Source organism: Zerene cesonia, chromosome 20 (genome assembly GCF_012273895.1).
Source record: "Zerene cesonia ecotype Mississippi chromosome 20, Zerene_cesonia_1.1, whole genome shotgun sequence".
Lineage (NCBI taxonomy): Eukaryota > Metazoa > Arthropoda > Insecta > Lepidoptera > Pieridae > Zerene > Zerene cesonia.
This window is the reverse complement of record NC_052121.1, coordinates 8,997,064-9,018,350: the sequence shown is the minus strand read 5'-3', so window position 1 is coordinate 9,018,350 and position 21,287 is coordinate 8,997,064. Positions and strand designations below refer to the sequence as shown.

Below are 21,287 nucleotides of genomic sequence, written 5' to 3'. Positions count from 1 at the left end.
TTCAGTAAATACTCATTATTCATACTTATAAGCAATTAAATTAATAACTAATCTAAACCATCATTACATAACAAAACCCAGAAAAGTAATAAACAATATTTTCTTTTGAACTTAAATGAAATTAAAATTTCTAAAAAAACATGTCTAAAACGACATGAGCAACACCAATTTGGGCAGTAGTTTAAGGAGCATTAAAGAGCATTTATCGCATAGAAGGGGACAGGCGATTATTTTTGGATTATATCTGCCACTGCAGATAGGAATTAATTTGCGAAAGTACCACATAACCAGTGTCACCTGATCCCCCAACATAATACTAGCTTCCTTCAAACTTATAGTTGTGTTAAAAGATAAAGGAGGGTGGAGAGGTCTATCAGTTTGGTCGGGTCGATACTGGACGTTCTTTGGCGGATTATTAATGGAGGAGTGTGTTTGAGAGGGGATAATGTTTTTGCGTAATTAGTGGCTGGTTCTTATGAGTGCGCTGTGTTTGGATTGTGAGGCTGATTGAGCGGTAGGGATAATGTGTGGACAAACACATAGCTGATCTGTTTTACGAGAACATATTATGTTTGTTAGATGTTTTAGTTGGGAAAATATACGAAGACAAACAGAACGCTGTGTTCCTTGCAAACCAGCGTTTTTATATGCACTTACTTTTAACGACTTTTATAAAGATTAGAAACCTGTTGGTACAAAAACACAATGTCTTAACTTCTTTTGAAGTATTTTTCTCATCAAAAAATAATTTTACTTCAAAACAGAATGATCAAGCTCACAGCATAAGATGTCTGGAGAGTTCTGATAAAATTGTAAGAAAAGCTTCATGCGAATTTCAATATTCCTTCAACAATGATAATATATCACTTACAAAAGACGTCGCCCGGGAGACTGACAATAGAAAATATTTAGAATATATTAAAGAGGGGCACACAATGGATGGCTGGAAGGCAGGTGGGGAAACGGAAAAATCAAAATTGATAGGAATGACGGAATGAGGAGCGACGCGATGACCAGATAGCGGTGAATTGTGATTTTTATTGAAATGACTAAATATGGTTTGGCACGGTCTTAATATAACAGAAACACATAATTAAATAATTTTTATGCCAGTATATCAACATCGAATTTTGAAATTTTAACCATCAATTAAACCCAGCGCGTTTTTCATTGATTTGCGTATATAGCGTTGTAATCTATAATATATATAATAACTCTTATTAAAAAAATACAATACTAAGAAAAACTGTAATGGATTGCACAAAAACCTGCAAATATTTTTATATGTGTGTGTGTATACGTATTACCCGGATTTTTACATTAACTACATTTACTAAAAATAAACATAAATAATTCACAACCATTTATGCAAATTACGATTTCCTTTTATCTAAAATTAAGCCGTAATAAATTGAAATTATGCCCACGATAGAGTAATTGAGATATATTGTCCTCTGGACATCATTAAAGACCCTTCGCATCAAAAGGCAAACGCAGTGAGCATACAAAGTTTTCGAATAACGTATTCAAACATGCATATTGTAGGGGAGCAGACAAAACAGTCCAGTTTAATGAAATATTTCGGATATTTGTTCATGATTCCTGTTTCCCAATGCGTGTTTCACCAGATTTACACGACCCCTCAACATTTCTATCGCACTCAGTAATATATCGAAACGGGGTGTCAATTTAAAATGGGCGAATGCTCGTAACTGAATCTTCCTTGAATTTTTTAATTTGACGGCTTAGAATATTTTGTGAACAATTTGCGAGTTAATATTTCGTCGGGCACTTGAATATTTCGAAGTATTTATCAGATTTTTCCGAGTGTTCCGTTAAAATGAATTTCTTTTTTAACGTTTTCCTCGTCTTTACGTCTTGTTTGATTTTACTCAGTTTAATGGAAGCCTTTGAAGAATTACAATTTAGAAATATAATTCAGTTTTACATGGAGATGATAAAAAAAAATCGTATCGTGACTTCACACATCCCAAGTATAATTTATAGACATAATTCATTTGAAGCAAAGAGCGGAAATAAATAAGGACTAAAAAAATATCTTCAATAGGAAATGATTGTTAATAATATAATAAAAATTAATCAATACGTTGGATCTTAGCACAAACCAGTGTGAGCTCATTACTTCACCCAAAAATCATTAATCTTACCAAAAATCTGGGAAAACACAAATCAGTGGATACATACAAAAACAGCTATAAAAAGATCACGTTTCAAATAAAACATAATTACCACAGTTTCAAAGCTTTCATCACAATAGCTTTACACTCCAATCACAACACGCCTCAGCTTGCGGCACAGCCAAGATAAGAGGCACTTTAGTACTCTGAAAAACCCAGCTGCCATTCCCCTAAAAGGTACCATCACTGCCCTTTAACATGACAAAATGGTGGTTCCTAGAACCGTAGTCTACAAATCGTTATTGACACACACAGGCGAGTATTGATATAGACATGTTAAAATTATGAATGTTACAAGGTAGAAGTGGTAGCGGAGTTTGCATTCGGAATTATAGTAGCTGTGCCCCGCAGTTTCACCCACGTCGTGATGCTTTATAGCTAATAAGAATATAAGCTATAGCTATAGCTTTCATAAGAAATGGACTGTTCAATCCTAAAAATAAATTTTCCATTCGAACCATCAGTTGCTGAGATTAGCGCGTTTTGACAAACACTTCAGATTTGCATTATTAGTATAGATAGGTGTATTGACGGTAAATGTCTGGTATTATCTCATATTTCAGTGTGTCAATCAAGTTTCAATATAAAATATAGCCAGATATTAAAAATTATGTTTAATTTCATCAATTGTAAGGGAAAACTAAAAAATAGTCTAATCAAAGTCTGATCATACATGATTTCCAGAATATAATAAATGCATCAAATCGCGGAATATTTTACCTTATGGCAACTCGCACACACACACAGACAAGCGGCCATAGCAGCAATGTAAGGACATTAAAATGGCGGAAAGCGGGAAATCGGCTATGCACAATGACTGGGGTTTCCCGGTTTAAAAGCGCCCCCTCGCGCCTCTAAACAATAATTCAGCTTCACCCTTCCGAAGTGCAAGGGCGCAGTTACCGGGGGATAGTGATGCGCTTTTATCGATATATACTATTTACCTTTGATTTATTTTTTAAAGTTGTATAGACGAAATCTACATATATTTTATCATGACATTAATAGTAACCAATCTGCGGTTTAATCGTTCTAATTGAAGTAAATTCAGATTTATTGTTTTAATGACAAAGTTGATCCTGATATAACAAATTTAACAGATACGTTAATTTTAACATCTAATATATTTAATTTAAACTCAACATTGAACAAGGAAAAGAAAATGAAATAAATGAAATATTGTTTCTTTACAAACGAAGCGTCCATCCATTTGGTCATATTTTTTTGATGATAATTTTTTTTTACAAATTACCACGAATCAACTATGAGGTCTTATTTAATTTACTTAATCTCGCTTTAGACGGGCCAAATAATTAAATCCTTAGTTTTCTATTTTTTTTAATAAAATATCATTTAAACATAGTACTTATATGCTATTTTAACGATAAGGCCTTTTTGTGCGTAGTTGTGTTGTTTGTGTCCATTTTGTAGTATTTGTTCTTTTGTATTGTTGAAAATAAAGAGTTACCAATCAAACAATCAACACATAACGTATTAATTACGTATCAATGATTTCAAGTGTCGATAAACGACACAACACTAGCACCGGTCAGCACTAGGGTGCATCGCTTTAGCCCCCGGCTTTGCCCCGATCTCAAATACACACGCACTAATTGTGTTTGACGTTGGTACGGTTATGTTATTTGCAAACAGATGTAGAAAATTTATCGACAAAAAATCAATGTTATTAAAAATTGCCGTAAATTTATCGTAAATTTTGATTGGGGATTATAAACGATAGTATACACATTGTACACTTGCTATGGATTGCCATTAGACGTATCTTAAATATTGAATTACTTAATAAACACAGTAAAATATAGCTTCATTTTTTTATTAAAAATCACACACTTTATCATCGTCTTATATATTGGTTAAGGTTAGCTTGATTATTTTAATATCCCTCATACTGATATTGATAAAACAATAAATCAATCATTACACAAATAAGCTTTGAATCCGCTGTATTTAAATTTTTAGAAATACAAACTGTATACCTTTGGTACAAACATATTCCTTCGTCTATTTCTTCACAAAACTTGCAGAAAATGGCAAAATCCTAATTCAGCACAGCTAAATTGCAAATTGAAACTTCCTTGCTGCATAATACCCATGCTAAAATCGCCTGCATTGTAAACTGCTAACAGAGCAGCTTTTTGTAGAACATTCTAGAAGTAGGGTTTCCATGGCAACGATTTTGACTTCGTCATCATGTATTTATCCCTGGACCGTATCCTTTGGTTTTCTTTTTGTAAGAATATCTATGTGGATCTACAAGGACATGTATGAAATTACCAATATTAGTGAATGGAAAATAAACAAAAAACAGTATTCTTTCTCTGCTTTATAAAAGAAAAAGGAAGGTTTTTTTTGTTTGTAACAATTACACTCCTAAACTACTGGACCGTTTTGTAAATTTTTTTTTTTATGTCATAGCGGGAAGCTGAGCTGGTGGTTCGCCTAATGGTAAGCGATCACCACCGCCCATAAACATTCGCAAAGGGAAAAGGAAAGGATTAAAGACTGGAAAGAAGGAATGGACTAGGACGGGTGAGGAAAAGGAAACGGGCCTCCTCATTATTTTACTGAAAGAAAGTGACACCTTTAGCAATAAACACAGGTTACATTATTTTTAACCTTAAGACAAGTATTTTAGCTCTATAGTTTCGAGTCCACTATAAAATTTACATAAAACAATTTTAAATCTAACAAAAGTCAGTCAGCTGGTAATCGTAGCACGAGCAGTGGCATCCTCATAATTGAGTTACCGCACAGTCTCCAGATACCCCCATAGTCCGCTAACGAAACCAATTACAGAGTGTCCGTTGTTAAGTACGACACGATTATTTCACTCATACATCGGGGACCAGGGTCTTGAAGAAGGTAATCAATCAATAGTTTCATTTCCTTACCACAATTTGCGTTAAACATTATTTGTTATTTTAGGAAGGATCAAGGTAACCGAGAGATTTTTAATCTAAGTATTTTTTTTGACTAGATATAATACAATCCTTAATTTTGTCATTGGATACTGTTTCTCTCTCTTTCTCTTAATCTTTATTAATGGCTATTAGTTTGTTCGTTTCAAACAAAAAGATTTGAAAGTGCGAGGCGCCGATTTCTTTGCGAGTATTTTTTAATGTATTGTGATCAATATTTTTTCATGTTTTTTATTTCACGTTTTTCACTGCACTATGCCATGAACGGGTAACGTTCATGAAACAATGGAAACACGCCACAGATAGCCATTATCCACGAGCGACTCAGGGCAGATTGAATTATGCAACTATTGCATAAACAGTGGCATTATGCACACAAATTAATAATTTTTTAATAAACTTCCGCTTCGTTAGAGTTTAATCTCTATTCCACTCCAATGCGTCGAATCAGCAATTATTTTGGATAGCTTACTTCCAATAAAGCGTTTCCAATCAAATTACAGACAACCTTCCTTTTATGAATATCGGATTTGAGTTTTCGAATATTCCACTTTCATTCTTGCGTATTTTAGTACGTTTTCTTGATTAATTTGGTTGTAATAATAGTTGTGTATGGGTGTATATACATAGTTTCAAATATAGATACCATAACCTTTGAATAAAAGCATACAAATTAATTGTAAATTATCCATGTTGTTGATAATAATCCGAATACCTATGGCTATATCATCATCACTGACTAATTCCAAACCGAAAAAGTCCCAAAGAAAAATCTTCATTAGAATACAACCCAAACAAAAAGGTTACAGAAAAGATAAGCCAAAAAAAATAGTTGCATTCGAATGTGGTATCTATTGCTATTAGAATACAACTAAAAACAAATTCGATTAGATTGACTAATTGCTTATGGTTGTTTAGCAATGATTCCCGTATCCAATCGCTCCAGTGTGTCCTTGGAACAATCATGTGCCGGGATAACACCACCGCCATTAATCTTGTGAACTTGCAACTTTGCCATGTTTAATGTTAATGAGATTACATTTCACGCTCAGTTTTGGGATAATCAAATCACTTTGAAGATTCAGCTTTGCTGCAATAAAATACCAGATGTATGAGATAGATATGTCTGTTTAGGGGTATTTATTTGCATTAATACATGTGTTTGTAATTGTGTGTAAAATTAGAAAGCATCTTCAAAAAATATCGGTTAAATCAAAACAAATTTCTGCTAACTATGTAAAATATGTGTACAATATGTTTATTTCAATCTTAGTCATCAAATTTTCGCTAGAACTACAAAAGCCTGGAGCATCTCACAAACATTAAACACACACGCAGGGATATTTTATATGTGGTAGTCGAGCACGCTTCGGCACGAATTGGGCTAGCTCGCACCGGGGAAATACCACACCCCCACAGAAGACCGGCGTGAAATAGCATTCTGCTGTGTTTCGTCCGGTGAGTGGGGGAGCCGGAGGCGCATATCCTTTTACTTACCCCACCCAGTCCTCTCCTTTATTCCTACCGATAACGGTCGATATGATGCCTGGAAGCAGGAGGAGGAGATTTTACGGGCGAAAAAGGGGTTTTCTCAATTCTCAACCAGCAAAACTACAAGTCTTGCGGGAATCCTTTAAAATGAGGATTAATATCAAAATTGATTTATTTTTTTTTACCAATCCGATTATGTTATTAAAACAGTTTATGGTTATTGAAAATGAATACAAAAAAAACACGTTTATTTTAATAACAGAATATAGATGTGCATAGAAATAGTTGACTCATACAAATGGAAAACAGGCGGTAGACGCTTTTAGTAATTTATTATAAGAATTAATCCATTATGAGCGAGAACTAATGATGGTAATATGTATACTGAGAATAAACGAAGCTGATTTCATAACGAGGAAACTTTTATGCATTGAGCAATTTTATTAACATACTAAGCTGCGCCCCGCGATTTCACCCGCGTTAGTCCGTATCCCGTAAGAATATCGGGATAAAAAGTTGCCTATATGTTATTCCAGTTGTCCAACTGTCTACGTATCAAATTTCATTGCAATCGGTTCAGTAGGTTTTGCGTGAAAGAGTAACACATCCTCACAAACTTTCGCATTTATAATATTAGTACGATCTACGTACTTACGAGTTGACTTTCATCACTAACATTTATTTCATCATCAACATGAAATCTTAGAAATACGAAAATCAATAAATGTTCAATTAATAACTGAGTTCATTTATGAAAATTAATTAATAAGCCGTGATGAATGCGCACTGTAAGGACAGAATCCTGTAAAATACGTCTACGTTGATTGAGAAGCTATTCCGCAGCCAATTGCCAGTTTAATTGCCTGCCTTACACCAGCTGCGGTTGTTCCATAGAAATTACGAATTCTGAGAAATTCATTATCTCTTAGGTAGGAAATGGAATGCCATTTCGATATTTATAGAAGTTTTGACATGTTCTGGTGATTCGAATAATGCGCAGGCGAACGTAAAGTACGAAACTACACACACTTGATTCCTCCAGTCGATGCGTTTGCGAAAGCTTGTATCATTAAAGATATTATGAATGTGGCGTCGAGTATTTTTAATGACACATGATTATTGGCGTTTGATGTAACATCGCATACCTATGTGCTTTATGCATTCAAAAGTAAGAAGCAACACGGTTTATGTTCGTTTAATACACGTATGAACAGAATTAATTACAGAAATATAAATTAAATGAAGCATGTTGTACAACAGTTTTTTTTCTTATATAATTGTGGAGCCCGTGATGTCACAGTTTTCAGAGACTGCCACCAAGTACGTCAAATATTTGTCTACCAATAATATTGATCTAATAATTTGGGAAATACTCGGGGAATGGACCTTATGTCAATCATATAAGGTTCAAATTAAATTTACCTATGATCACCTTTACATAATTTTGAAGTGTACATTGATGCCCATTTAACGTAGACCCATTGTCACGTTCAAAGACTACAAAATAGAGAAGATAAGGAAAAGTAGAGGGGTCAAACGCGATTGGTTGTTTATTTTTCACCCTAACTGCGGGAGCTCGTTTAATTAAGAGTGCGAATGATAGGCCCTTTTGGGGGACTTTTTAAATACGAAAGCTGTTTTGACAGTATCCGTGATGTGTTGATGAATTGACACTTTTACATTATGTACGGAAATTTACTTTAAAGCTGCCTTTGAGGGAGAGACAATAGATCTTTGAGAAGGGTTCTGTTTATTTAGGCTAGAGATAATTTTTCAAGAACTGATTCGGACATATTTTGGGTAAACATCACGTTCATCAGATTAAACTTTCGCAATCTTGTAAAATGCATCTTGTCAGGCTTGTTTTTTTTTTCAGGCGTCAGCAGCGCATTACCAAAGTCAGTTGTCAGTGCTGTCAGCTGAAAACGAGCGGCTACGGGGTCAGTTGTCAGCACTGTCAGTCAGTTTGGGGGTCGGGGAGCATGAGAAAAAATTGGACGATGTTGCGCAACAAGTCGTCCGAGCGCTGCTCTCCCAAAAGGTATAATATTAATATATTAAAAGATTGAGCGTGAAAGTTTTATCAATTCGGATATATATCATTTAATTTAGAGATACTATTACGTGTGTAATTATTAAAAATCAATACATGGGTAGGAGACACAACAATAAACCCCTGAAACTAGTTTAAATACATAATAAATTAGTCAAATACAGTATATGCACTAAATAATTAAAGCTTTTTCTTCTTACTTTCTATAAAATAGAATCATAAAAGAATATTTAATTTTACCTATAACGCCGTCTTTATGCATCTTGACCAAAAAAGACGTCAACAACTTTACGCGGTAACTAAGCTGCAAAGCAGAGATAATAACGTTTTAATTTATAGCGAGTACCTTAAAACCGCTACAGAATTAATTCTTCCTGCAAAAAACCAGAAACGGAATCTCTTAATCCGGTCAGAGTATTTAGATGGGTACTGGAAAATTGTTTTCTCATAATTATAGGCAGGCTCCGCTTACGGATTACTAACAGCTACTCTCGCACATAAATCGTACGAAATGGGACACTTTGGCCTTACCGAGCACCGTAATAATTCCAACGGAGCGCCCGACCACTATAATCTTGGCATAATCTAGCCGATAATGTGAATGTTTGTGTTTGAATCCGTAAATGTCCGCCATGTTATTTAGTTTTGGCGCGAACTTTTCGGATAAAGATGGCGACGCGTGCTCCTGACAGTTTGATGACAGTACGAATTGTTCGCGTTTAGTTTACTGCGCCGCAAATTCGGTGTCCGTATTTTATATTCTAACCACGAAGTAGGATATTTTATGACAAGACCAGCAACTTTATTGTGCAAAATGTATAAAGATCTGAGCAGTTAGCAATTTTTTTATAACGGAAGCATTACAATTATATATCGACATATATATGTAAATCGAATTCGGGAAATGTCACTCTTGCAAAGATCTTATTTATCTGTTAGCTGGGTATTTACTCAGCCAAATTGCTTTCCATAATTCAAGACCGATCTAAGGAGCTTTCGCTGCCTCTAATTACTTCATAAACTCGCGGGGCTCACGTGAATATTATCCAAGTTAATCAACGTACTCCCTTTGAAGAGGAAACATTTATCATATGTCAAAATGACAGTAATCACTTTTAGGCTAATGACAGTTATCAATTTAACAAATTCTGAGTTTATTTGTTATTTAGTGTGACCTAATTAGGAAGCGTGATATGTGAGGTTAATTTTGAATATAATATGTTTCGCTCCGAAATCAAAATGTAAACAAGCGGCCTTTTCTTTGTCCTATTTGCTATAGCTAAAAAATTAAGTAGTATGGCGCTATTCACATTGAAATATATTAATAAATACACGCTGAAGATCGCTTTGGTGTTGGGTGCTGTGGTTAAAGTCGCAGCAAATTTATTCGAAATCCTTTGGCAATATGTATTATACGATGAGAAATTCGTCACAAATGCGTAATTCCAATAATATCCATCGTGGTTAATAGAGATTCAAATTGAATACTGAAAACAAAAGCTTCTATTGCCACATCTTTCAATTAACAATACGAAATAATGTTTAAATATCAACATTATATTAATTAATACAGAATCTGGCAACTCCAAGAACAATTTCTTCTATCTCGGATCTCCCCTTTAATCACCTCCCGTCAATTACGCTACTCGAATTTAATTTGGCTAATGAAGTATAATTAAAATATACGCATTTGTTTCGAAACTGACAGGGATGCTTTTAACGGATAATGAGTATAGAGGAAGAAATTTTTACTCTGGTATAGCCTGTCTGTACGATGTACGCTAAATAAGGCTATTTTATATAGGTTTTATAGATTTCGAACTTTGAATAGGTATATTTATATGCAATATGGATCGTGACGTGCAGTCCTGATTTGCAACACGTTTGTAATAAAGTTACCGGTGCTTGTTACATTTTGATATCGTGGTCGAATTTTGAAGATTGATTATTAAAGTTCAACTCATCATATTCAAATTGCAATTGTGTGAATATAATGAGCTAGATCAAAATATCATATAAATTCGTCTTAAATTTTGATTATTTTCTTAATAAATCCTAAATGTGTCGGGTATGAACCAGATGTTATATATTTCGCCGAGCTATTTTTGTTACGGGGAGTATGGTAATTACCGAACATTACAGAAGAAGGAACCTTGTTTTATTTCTTTTCTACCTATTCGTCTACCATTTTTTCCTAGTGGGGAAATCTTGCTTAGATATCCACGGCTCCCGGGGAAGAGGTCGTGGGTTATGTCGGATTCCTACTTACACATTGCAGCTATCAAAATATCTGTAATTATCACCATTAGATTAACGATTCAGTAAAATTATTAATCTAATGGTCTAAAATGCTCAAAAGCAATTATAGAAGTCACATCCCGCCGTTTCATCAGTTCCATCAACATGTTTTCAGAGCGTCAGAGAAGAGCTGGGATGCGCTAGGGCCCGCATCCGCGAGCTAGAAGCACAAAACAGAGCGCTAAGCGCGCTGCTGGTGCGGCAACTGCGTCCGCAGCCGCGCCCGTCGCCGGCAACGCCGCACACGCCCGCCGCGCTGCACACCCCCGCCACCCCGCACACGCCCGCCACTCCGCATGCCAATAGGGACTTGCAAGGTGAGCCACTAGGGCTATACAGCAACATATCAATCGAGATGAAATGTCTCCGTTATAGCTCATGCGTGTATGAAAGTACAGAATGGATGGATGGTAACAATTGGCTTAAAATTTGTGAGAGATTGTAAGATCAATCCTGAATGTATGAATGTATGAATAGAGGTATTAATGAATATGACTAATTAAAACTACTTTATTATCAAATACAAATTAATAAAGGTACTTTACTTTCTTACATAACTTACCGAAATATCAACCTCAACCGGAACCGCTCCGATTTACCAAAAATTTAAACTCTTCTCAACCACCATAAAGGCACAAATTTATTAAATCAACTAGGTAGACTTCTTACAAGCTCTTTAAATTCGAGCACCATATCACAGAAGTGATATTTTCTTTCCAACCCTACCCAACTGCCATACCATATCCATTCCAGTACACCTAGTGGACGTGGGCTCATGCGGGTCGCTGGTGTCGTTCCGCGACTCGCCGCCGCCCGCGCCGCCCGCGCAGCTGCCGCACCCGCTCAGTCAGGACGACAAGCGCAGACATCAGATACTCGCCGACATATGGACTGAGCTGAAGGTATATATATTGCAATTGGATATTTGGGTCACTGTGTTTGTATAGGGATCAAGAAACCCAACGCATGTCTTAAATTTTTCAGTTGCGGTTATGAACGATGATGATGAAGTTTAACGGACATTGAATTTTACTTAACATAAATTTTACTGCCATAAGCTGCTAAGTTATGTATATCAGTCAACAAGATAGTGTTTTAAAAGTTACAAGAAATAAATTGCTACAATAACTTTAGTTAACTTATATACAGGATTACTTTTATTTTAATGTTCCACAAAATAATTTTGAATGCATGATCAGTTTTTTCGGTTAACCAATATTCGCCTCTATCCCCATAGAAATAAGATCTTAGGATCATGATTCGAATCAGGATCAGGAATAGTGTACACGAAATGGTCCACGTTTAATCAAATATCATCTCTACTACTATACAAATAAAGTCTCCAGGGCCTGGAGGTAACAGCTTTAAGTGCAATTTGTTCTTTGTTAAGCAATTATCACCCCTACCTTTTCGGTGAGTGGGGGAGCCGGAGGTCTATATCCTTTTCCTTACTCTTCCCAGTCCTTTCCTTTATTCCTTTCATCAATCCTTTCCTCATCCCTTCCCAATTAAAGTCGGCAATCCATTTGTAGAGGCGAAAGGTCTGCAATTGACCTTACGCCTCTCCAAATGTTCATGGGCGGTGGTAGCGCTTACCATCAGGCGACCTACCAGCTCCATTGCCGACTATGACATAAAAAAAAAACTCCCACACAAATACGATCCCCTTCCAGGGCTTGGAGGTGACGCCGGCGAACCTGGCGCGCGCGCTGTCGGCGGTCGACCCCACGCTGTGGGCGGCGCCCGCGCGCCCCGCCACGCTCAGCCTCAGCGTGCCCAGCGCTGATAAGGGGAAAGGTATATAGGGTCTATATGGTACTTTGATATGAGAAAATAACGTATATGTCCCTGTAACATCGGGAGTGTTTCAAGTATTAATGGCCATTGGTGACCAGATTGCATCAGGTGGCCCATCCGCTCATTTGCTTGGTCTGCGATAAAAAAATATATATATTTCATGTGTCGTAATCTGTAATTTTAACTAATAAATAAGCTGAATATGTTATATGTATCTGAAATCGGAGAACTAATTAGTTAGTTTAGTTAAAAGAAGAGTAGTAGTTAGCTAGTTAGTTAGTTACTTAGTTTGTGTAAAAGTGTAGATTAAGTACACATAAGATCAAAACATGTGCTCTGAGTGGACAATATAAGAAATAATTAATATATGAATGCAAAAATTACTCTTTTCCCAAATGAGTATATTTTATTTAATTGTATTATTAAAAAGTAAACTCATTTTTTTTATTCAACTACGTGTTTTCTGTTAAGACTTGGAGGTCTATTGCTTATTCTCTGTGTCCTAGAGCCTTTAAATTAAAAGTTATAAAAAGCATGTCTAAAGAACCTACATGTTATCCTCATTAATTTTCAGCTTAACTCAACTGAACAATAAAACCAAACCATTTCAGAAGCGACTGCAGAGAAAGAGGAAGAAACGGGCGAGCAATGTGAAGCGGGCGCAGAATCCCCAGAGAGCGGCGCCAAAGACGAGGGCTACTCCACCATGTCCAGCGACGTGCAAGCCGACGCGTCGCGCCAGAGCGACCACGCCGTCGACCGCGTCCTGCCCGACCTGAACGAGGCGTCTGACGAAACGGACAACCAGACCATCGTCTCCATCAACCCGCGGGAGACGCGCCGCCACGCCAGACTCCTCGCGGAAGCGGACTACATCTACTTCCCCATCGGCGTCGCTTTCGCGGGCATCCGCGGCAGCTACCCCCCCTCCAGACCAGTTCTACCTTTCCAACACGTCGTGCGGAGCTTCTCAGACTCTCATCTGTGCTTAAAGTTACTAGCCGGCACCACGTGCCCGACCAGCTGCCTAGATTCCCCCTCGCCCAGTTCGGGAGTTTTAGTGCTAGATCTCAAACCGGCACCTGAAAGACCATTGAGGAGGCCAGCGATCGCCTCTACCACCAGCTCAGAAAGAGTCTCATGGGGAAGTACTGTTGATGAACGAGCGGACGGGTCGCAGTTCGATTCTGATTACGTTCAACACTGGTTAGAGCTGGACGACGCTAGATCTGCTTTACAACAGAGGCACAGAGACCTAGCAGACTTAGAATACGATAGAGCCGAATTAGAAGACTGGAGCTTGTCGTTGTCGTGCGAAGATCTCAGAGACAGGCAGTCGCCTTTCGCCGAAATAACGACGCCCGGTCAAATATCCTTGTCCACTCTGCCTAGTATAAGAGAAGATGACGCGCTAGAATTAGAAGAAGATGTAGGTGACTGTTTGTGGAACGATTGCGGTTTTGCGACAGTAGAAATCGACGAATGTAGGATAGCGGATGAAAACGAAACTTCAGAAAAGAGATGGGAATACTCGGGAACACATTCTCCCGGTGGATCGTGGTCGAGTGCGTCTGATGCCCCTGAAAAGAGATCCAGCACAGCTTTAAGCGAAGACGGCGATTGCGCAAATGTTGGCTTAGATTTCACAAGAGACTTCTACCGACTCGTCAAATATGAAAGCACGAAGAGCTTGGCGTCGAATTCTTCAAGGAGTGTACCGAATCAAGATCAAAACAACCACTTGAGAATTCATGACGTACAATCCATGGCTTTACAAGACCGAGAGCAAGCGCTACAAAACGTGCTCAACTTCATAGCGGAGCAACAGAAATACTGCCGCGACAGAGAGGAGTCCGATTCAATGTCGTCCCGTCCTGTGTCTGAAATACGAGAATTGCCTCCTCCATATGCTGCAGCTGACTTCGACGACGAATCCGTCGACCCACGCAGCGAAGTGTCCGATGACAGGCAAAGGCCCGACTCATTCGGAAGTTTCTCTGAAAACGATTCATGTGATATACCCGAAAGACCGAAAGTCGCTTTCTGCGACGTTGTTTCCGAGCCAAAATCGACGCCAAGGTTCATAGAAAGGGAAGAGCCTTACGCAGAATCTGAAGATTATTACGTCGATATGTCGCGAGCGGATAGCGCAGAAAATGATATGGACCAACATAATTTGCTCAAAATTCAGAGGAAAAACGAAATTAACAAAATCATCGACGTTAGCAATTTAACAGATCTCGATCAAGCGTCTTCATTGCGGGACGATAAAACGGAAACAGAAGCCAGTCGTCCGGACAACTGTCCATTAAGAGAGACCAATGTAAATATAATAAACCGGCCAGTACCAAACGAAAGAGAGATAGACACGTGTCTCGCGAAGTCAACGAGTTTTCCCAACACGAGCGAGACGGAAATATCTCTAATGGACGAAATATTAAGCGCTTGTCGGCGAAGCACAGTCGCCTTGGTAACCGTCCCAGAAGAGGAAGAGAACTCATCGCCCGAGACGAGTTCCCCTCAAATGACTGAATCGAATACGACCAGCACTTCTACAGCTGAAACTGTGATAATAAGCAATAAGAATGAAGGGAAGGAAGTGCGGCGGAGGGAGAAGAGTCGAATCCCTACACTGATGGGTGGGAAAAGGCCGCCATCTTCCCCGAATAGGGTGAAATCCAAAATACCCGTAGCAGATAAGAATAAGCCAACGAATCAACCTTGCCCCGAGTCGATTATAGTTAAGCAGGAACATACGCTGAGTTTCCACGAAGCGGCTACGTCTAAAGAAGTTATTGAAGAGCTTAATAGGTAAGAGTTTGCTGTGGAAATTATTATTGTGTTTTTAATTTATTTGCTATATGATTTAATTGGTGTTTCAGGATGATTCGTCAGAGTGAAGGCGCTGCAGCTGAAGTTAAGAATGAAGAAGGAACGGAGAAGGCGTATGCTCAAAAGGATAGTGCGTTGTGGGCGCCCACTGGTTGGGTGCACGTTGAAAAAGATATCGATTTCAGCGATCCTAAGGTATGTTCTATTAATATCATTTTCATCTGGATACACTTTAAATGAAACTTTAATTTGCTTTTATTAAGTTTACTTAAATTAAGGGTTATTGTCTCAAAATGCATTTTATCTTTCTTTAATATTATAACAATAATATCCGGGTTCACAAACTATTGATTCTACTAACAACAACCTTACTTTTTTTACTCTATTTCCATAGTGCCCTGCGATTTTCCACATGACTTATTATAACCTCAATAAATGAAAATTCAACACGAAAATAATTTTTCAAAACGAAACCGAGTAGTGCCCTAAGAATCACGCGTTCAAACAAACTCAGCTCTTCAGCTGTACACTATAAGGTACAGATTTCACAAACACACAAGTATAATCAATCACCCACCGCACTGGGCAGGCGCGCGCGAACCTGCTGGACGTGATGCTCGCGTCCAGCGACTCGTCCCCCTCCTCGTGCGGCTCGTCGCCCGCCGACGCGCCGCCCTACTCGCGCCTGCACCGCCTGCACCGCTCGCGCAGGCAGAAAACCGGTGAGCCCTAGCTTACACTTACACCTGTACTTGCACGTGTATACCTACACCTACCCACCTACCCTTTACTATACACCTACACCTAGCCACCTACCCTTTATTATACACCTACACCTAGCCACCAATTCTGCATATTAACTAACATTTACAACTGCTCTTATACGTACAGTAACATGTGCCTCTACACTACACCCCTACACCTAGACTACTAAACTGCACTATACACCTACACCTACCCACCTATTCTGCATATTAACTAACATTTACAACTGCTCTTATACGCACATTAACATGTCCCCCAGTACCTACACTTGCCACTTCATCTACCCTTACACCTTCCTAAATTAACTGCAACAATTTAACTTGCATTTACAACTAAACTTTCCGTTTCAACAATCTACTCTTACAGATGTACCTAACTCACTCCTGCAACCACCATTACACATACTTTATACACAATCTTTACGGTTACATCTACACCTACACTTTTACTTACGAATATATTTACTTCGACACCAACCATTGCATCTATCTTTACACCTCCTACACTACATTTAAACAAATAACTATGTGCCTTAGTTCAAAATTTAGTTTTGCTAGTCTCCTGAATATCACGCAATATCACTTTTAAACATACTCCTATCCCTACCTCGTTAACTGCTTTTTCCTACTTGGTTAACTGCATGAGATAAAAAATCTCGTATCTAACTTTAGTATTCTTGCACAATAAATGCTTCGCAACGTATTAAAATATTAGTTAAAGCCCAGCATTGTACTGTCATGAAGATACGAGAATTTTTGGGTACTTCGCTATTATAGTGTTTACGAATCGTTAACCATTCATGTTCATACTGTATATAAAGCTTTTTTTAATATATATTATATTCGAGGGATCTTGAATATATATCTCTCACCCTCTAAGACAAATAAATATCATAATTTAAAAACAAAATCTTTTATAGCTTGGTATTGATTATAAATGGTTATCGATTTTTGTAATTGATGTATTCGTGTTAATATTTCTATATCGTATAACAAGAAAAATTGACTAACGCTGCGACAATGTTTTATTTAAAAAAAAAATCTTTAATTCTCAAATAATAAAATTTAATAATAAATGTAGAAAATGTTTATGATTTAGTACACATATAGGTACTTAAATTTAAATTGCAATTTACTGATTCTTTGTATTCATTTAAATTACTATAATTAATCTTGTATTATTCTTAAACATTGAGGGTTTATTTGTATTCTTTAATTATTGTATGTAAATTTAAATAACGTTTGTGTTTTTGTACTTATTATAAATCACGTTGTGTCAATAATTATATGGGTATATCATAAAAATTGTAGAGGTAGCGAAGAAAAATAAAGAAAATGGTTTACACACTGCGAATTAGGTATTTGCTTTTCATCCTAGTTACAGCTGATTTGTTATTTTATTTTGCAAATGGCCGTAATTTATTTTTCTTCTTATACTTTACAAATTAAGCTTTAAATGTGTGTAAATGTTTATGTGAATAATAAATGTTTTAGTCGCTATACGCTTTAGTGATGTGATGATTTCTCTTCTAAACTTAGTACTTTTTGCTCACTTCTTATAAATTGACTTTTATACAAGTATTCTGCTAATTTATGCAATGGTTCAATGGCAAAAGTTAGACATGACAGCAAAAGGTATTAAGTATCTGTGTCTCGGGTACTCATGTCATCTGTCAGTTGTCACAAGCCACGTCACTCGTTTCCGCTCATACGCACATCTCAATTCTCACTCATTTTAGTTTTTCGACGCATCGCTCCAGGGTAGGGCTTGGCCAGTTTTTTAGACTTTTAAATTTTGAACGAATCTCAAAATAATTAAACATTTATAATTTAAGCTCTTCTTTCTCAATAAAGTGTATATTGAGAATTAAACTGGTCAAGTGGGAGGGAAGTCTGATTTAGGCTCATAATGTCTTTACGCATTTGCAAATTAAGATGTCTTTGGTTTGTGATGTCTTGGGGACATTAGAGCCTAGAGGTCCACATAGAGGCATTTAATCATAGCAATACAACCCAACTATTAAGAATTCAGTTCAAGATTTAGATCGATTAAATGCCTCTGCCGCATTCAATAATATGCGAATTCTCAGATAGAAAAATTCTTTAAAGTACCTACTTTTTGGAGACCTACACAGGTCTGAAAGAAGGGTTATATCTAATAATATCTGCTTATAAAGAATTAGAGAGTTCGCATAGCAAGCGGTAGTGGGGTCGGTGGGGAGCGTTGCGTCCGCGCGAGTGCGGGCGACGGAGCTTGTGCTCACGAGTCACGCGCTTGTCTCGTCCAGAGGGCGGTCGGTTGTAGCGCTAACTGGTCACTGGTGGTCGCAGCGGCGGCGCTGCGCCGCGGCGGCGGGCGGCCCGCGCGCGCGCGCCCCACCATCATCGGCCGCGACGACTTCTTCGTGCGCTTCGCGGAGCCCGAGCGGGCGGCCGTCGCGTCCTTCGACTTCCTCGACGAACTCTCCGGCAACTCGTCGCCGGACACCAAAGACTGTCATGATTAGATTGTTGTGTGATTGCGAATAAACTGTTACGTTTTGCGCGCCTTTTATTTTGGTTGTTGGGTGTGCGTAATAGCTCACTGTGGCTGTCGGCGTTTCGACAGATTGCGATATGACGTTGTGTGACGTTGATGCTATTTGATATGGTTTGTGAGTTAGTAAGGTGTCGAAATTGAGTTGGTTTATGTATCTGTGAATCTTGGATTGTTTTCTGTAGAACTGATATTGTATTCAATTATGCTTGTAGGGAGTTTTACAGCAACGTACCGAATATATTTTTATATGTTGTGATATTCCCGCTCTCGGTCGCGTCTCGCTTTCGACGCCAATTAGTGTAGGCGGCTGCGACTAGGCTGCAGCTTTTCTGCCAATAGTTTAGGTGTAGTCGTTTTAATAATCTAACGAAGCACCTAGTCTTAAGCTCGAGGAGGAGGACGAGTTGGACAAGGAATGCGTTATTTTATGTTAACTTCGGGTCCAGTTATTGCATTTGTGACAAGATATAATGAGACTGGAAACGGCTGCTTGAGATCCGTATAGGACCCGAAATTATTAATTACTTCTGCGTTGTTCGCTTACGCTTCGTACCGGTAACACCGAGCTAGGTAAGAAGATAAGTAATGACTAAGTAGGTAAATGAAAGCTGCGGCCTCGAAGTAATGTGATATTTTTGTATATACTGTAAGTCCCACTTATTTTCGTATACATTTAAATGGATTCCTTTGAACTCGAACGAAGCGTACTGTTGGGTTTAGAATGTGTATTTAGTGTGCCCAAACGTGTGCTGTTGTATTAAGATGTATTCTTAGCACACATAAGGGAACGCCCTTGTGGGTTTACTATATTGTAATTTTAGGTACTTATGTAAATATTGACGATTATTTGCGTATCGAGCTAGTAATTACACTTAAAAGTTATAAAGAATAGTCATATTCTATAATGGTCGAATAATCTTATAAAATCCATTAAATCAAAGGGTACTAAATATTATAAGTGTATATATGTTATGACGTCACTGAATGCTATTTATTATTTTGTATCATTTGCGTTGTCTTTGTGTATACTTAGGAACATATCATACAATTGTATTATTTTCAAGTATCAATGTAATAATTATTAGCAATGACATGAGGGAAACTAAAACAAAAATTTCAAATGTTGTTATTAAATTCTCCATAATGCACATTATTCGTGAATCATGAAAATAAATGCAATGTTTTGGCATGGAGCTGTCATTTTGAAATTTGACAGTCTGTGTGAAGAAGGTGACGTTTCTGTTGGCGCCAAATCTAATATTAAATGCAAAGTACTCGTGTCAAAGCTTACTTGCGAAATAATTTACAGAATGTACCTATGAGATTGGATGTGGTTATGAACCTTGTGAATTTGTAGTGACTTGCTACTTTATTACGCATAGTTATCGTAATGGCGAAAACCAAAGCTATTATTTACACAAAATACAGATAATTGCCACCACTTGTTATGCTGAAACACAAATTAAATTGCCCGTTTTATTATCAGTTACCCCAGCTTTGTTTTAATGGCAAACGTTGAAGACAATAAGGAAGATTTTTACCTATTATATAAATGAATAGAAACGAAATGTCGACTCGACCGATATCTCAAATATTATCTATTCTATTAGTACTTATATTAAAATTGGTATATACTTAAGTTCGGGTACACTATACAGTATGTCAATAGTTTTCGCTGTTTTAGATCATTAAAATCATCAGAAATATTTTACGAAGCAATAAACACCAATTATTATTAATATATTTTTGACAATTTATTGAATGACGTAAGATGTAGGTATTCAATTATGTATCCGAGCATTGTACAAGGTTTAAATAATAATGTATTTCATTTATATATTGAATAGATCTTCAAATTAGGATCCTGAAGTTTTACAACTGATTTTAGCGATAGAAATACACTGTTCCTATATTAATAATTCACTCCTGTCAATGTAGGTGTAATTTTGTGTGGATTGACCTCTTGACTTGTATTGGCAATTTATTTCTGTCATTAATACATTGTAATAATTATGTAATTGTAGGATCCAGAAGTACTGTGATTGGTAACTACCAAGTTTGAAGCACAATCGGATAAATAGAAAATATAAAACGTATTCCTCAATATTGGGTGCATTTTTCGTACACTTCTAACCTAAGATAGAAATACTTGAAATAGGTAGGTACTTTGAACAGTACAAAATGTGTAGAATAACGGTATAATTTAATTATATACTATTGCAGATGGGTTAAATAAACGATTCCGTTCCCAAATAATTTATTGTTTTATTTCTCGTACCCTGACTACCTTTTTGAAATTAGATACTAATTATTGCATAGATTACAGAATACTGAATCTTTCATTCACACCATCATTCAAGAAATACGGACGAATCA

At 37.2% G+C, this 21,287-nt stretch overlaps 1 protein-coding gene across 4 annotated transcripts in view; it reads left to right on the top strand.

Annotated features, from left to right (window-relative positions):
- The window catches only part of LOC119834762, a 307,955-nt gene extending 286,788 nt beyond the window's left edge, over nt 1-21,167 (top strand). For 3 of the 4 annotated variants that reach the window (XM_038359236.1, XM_038359235.1, XM_038359238.1), the window contains 8 exons: nt 8,505-8,669; nt 11,095-11,296; nt 11,733-11,881; nt 12,653-12,776; nt 13,388-15,587; nt 15,659-15,803; nt 16,198-16,330; nt 18,704-21,167. In XM_038359236.1, the coding sequence (XP_038215164.1) occupies nt 8,505-8,669; nt 11,095-11,296; nt 11,733-11,881; nt 12,653-12,776; nt 13,388-15,587; nt 15,659-15,803; nt 16,198-16,330; nt 18,704-18,879 (3,294 nt within the window). In that variant the 3' untranslated portion in view covers nt 18,880-21,167. Of the gene's footprint in view, nt 1-8,504; nt 8,670-11,094; nt 11,297-11,732; nt 11,882-12,652; nt 12,777-13,387; nt 15,588-15,658; nt 15,804-16,197; nt 16,331-18,660 lie in introns of all 4 variants that reach the window. The other variant, XM_038359237.1, reaches the window with a different exon arrangement.
- Nucleotides 21,168-21,287: the final 120 nt, after the last annotated feature.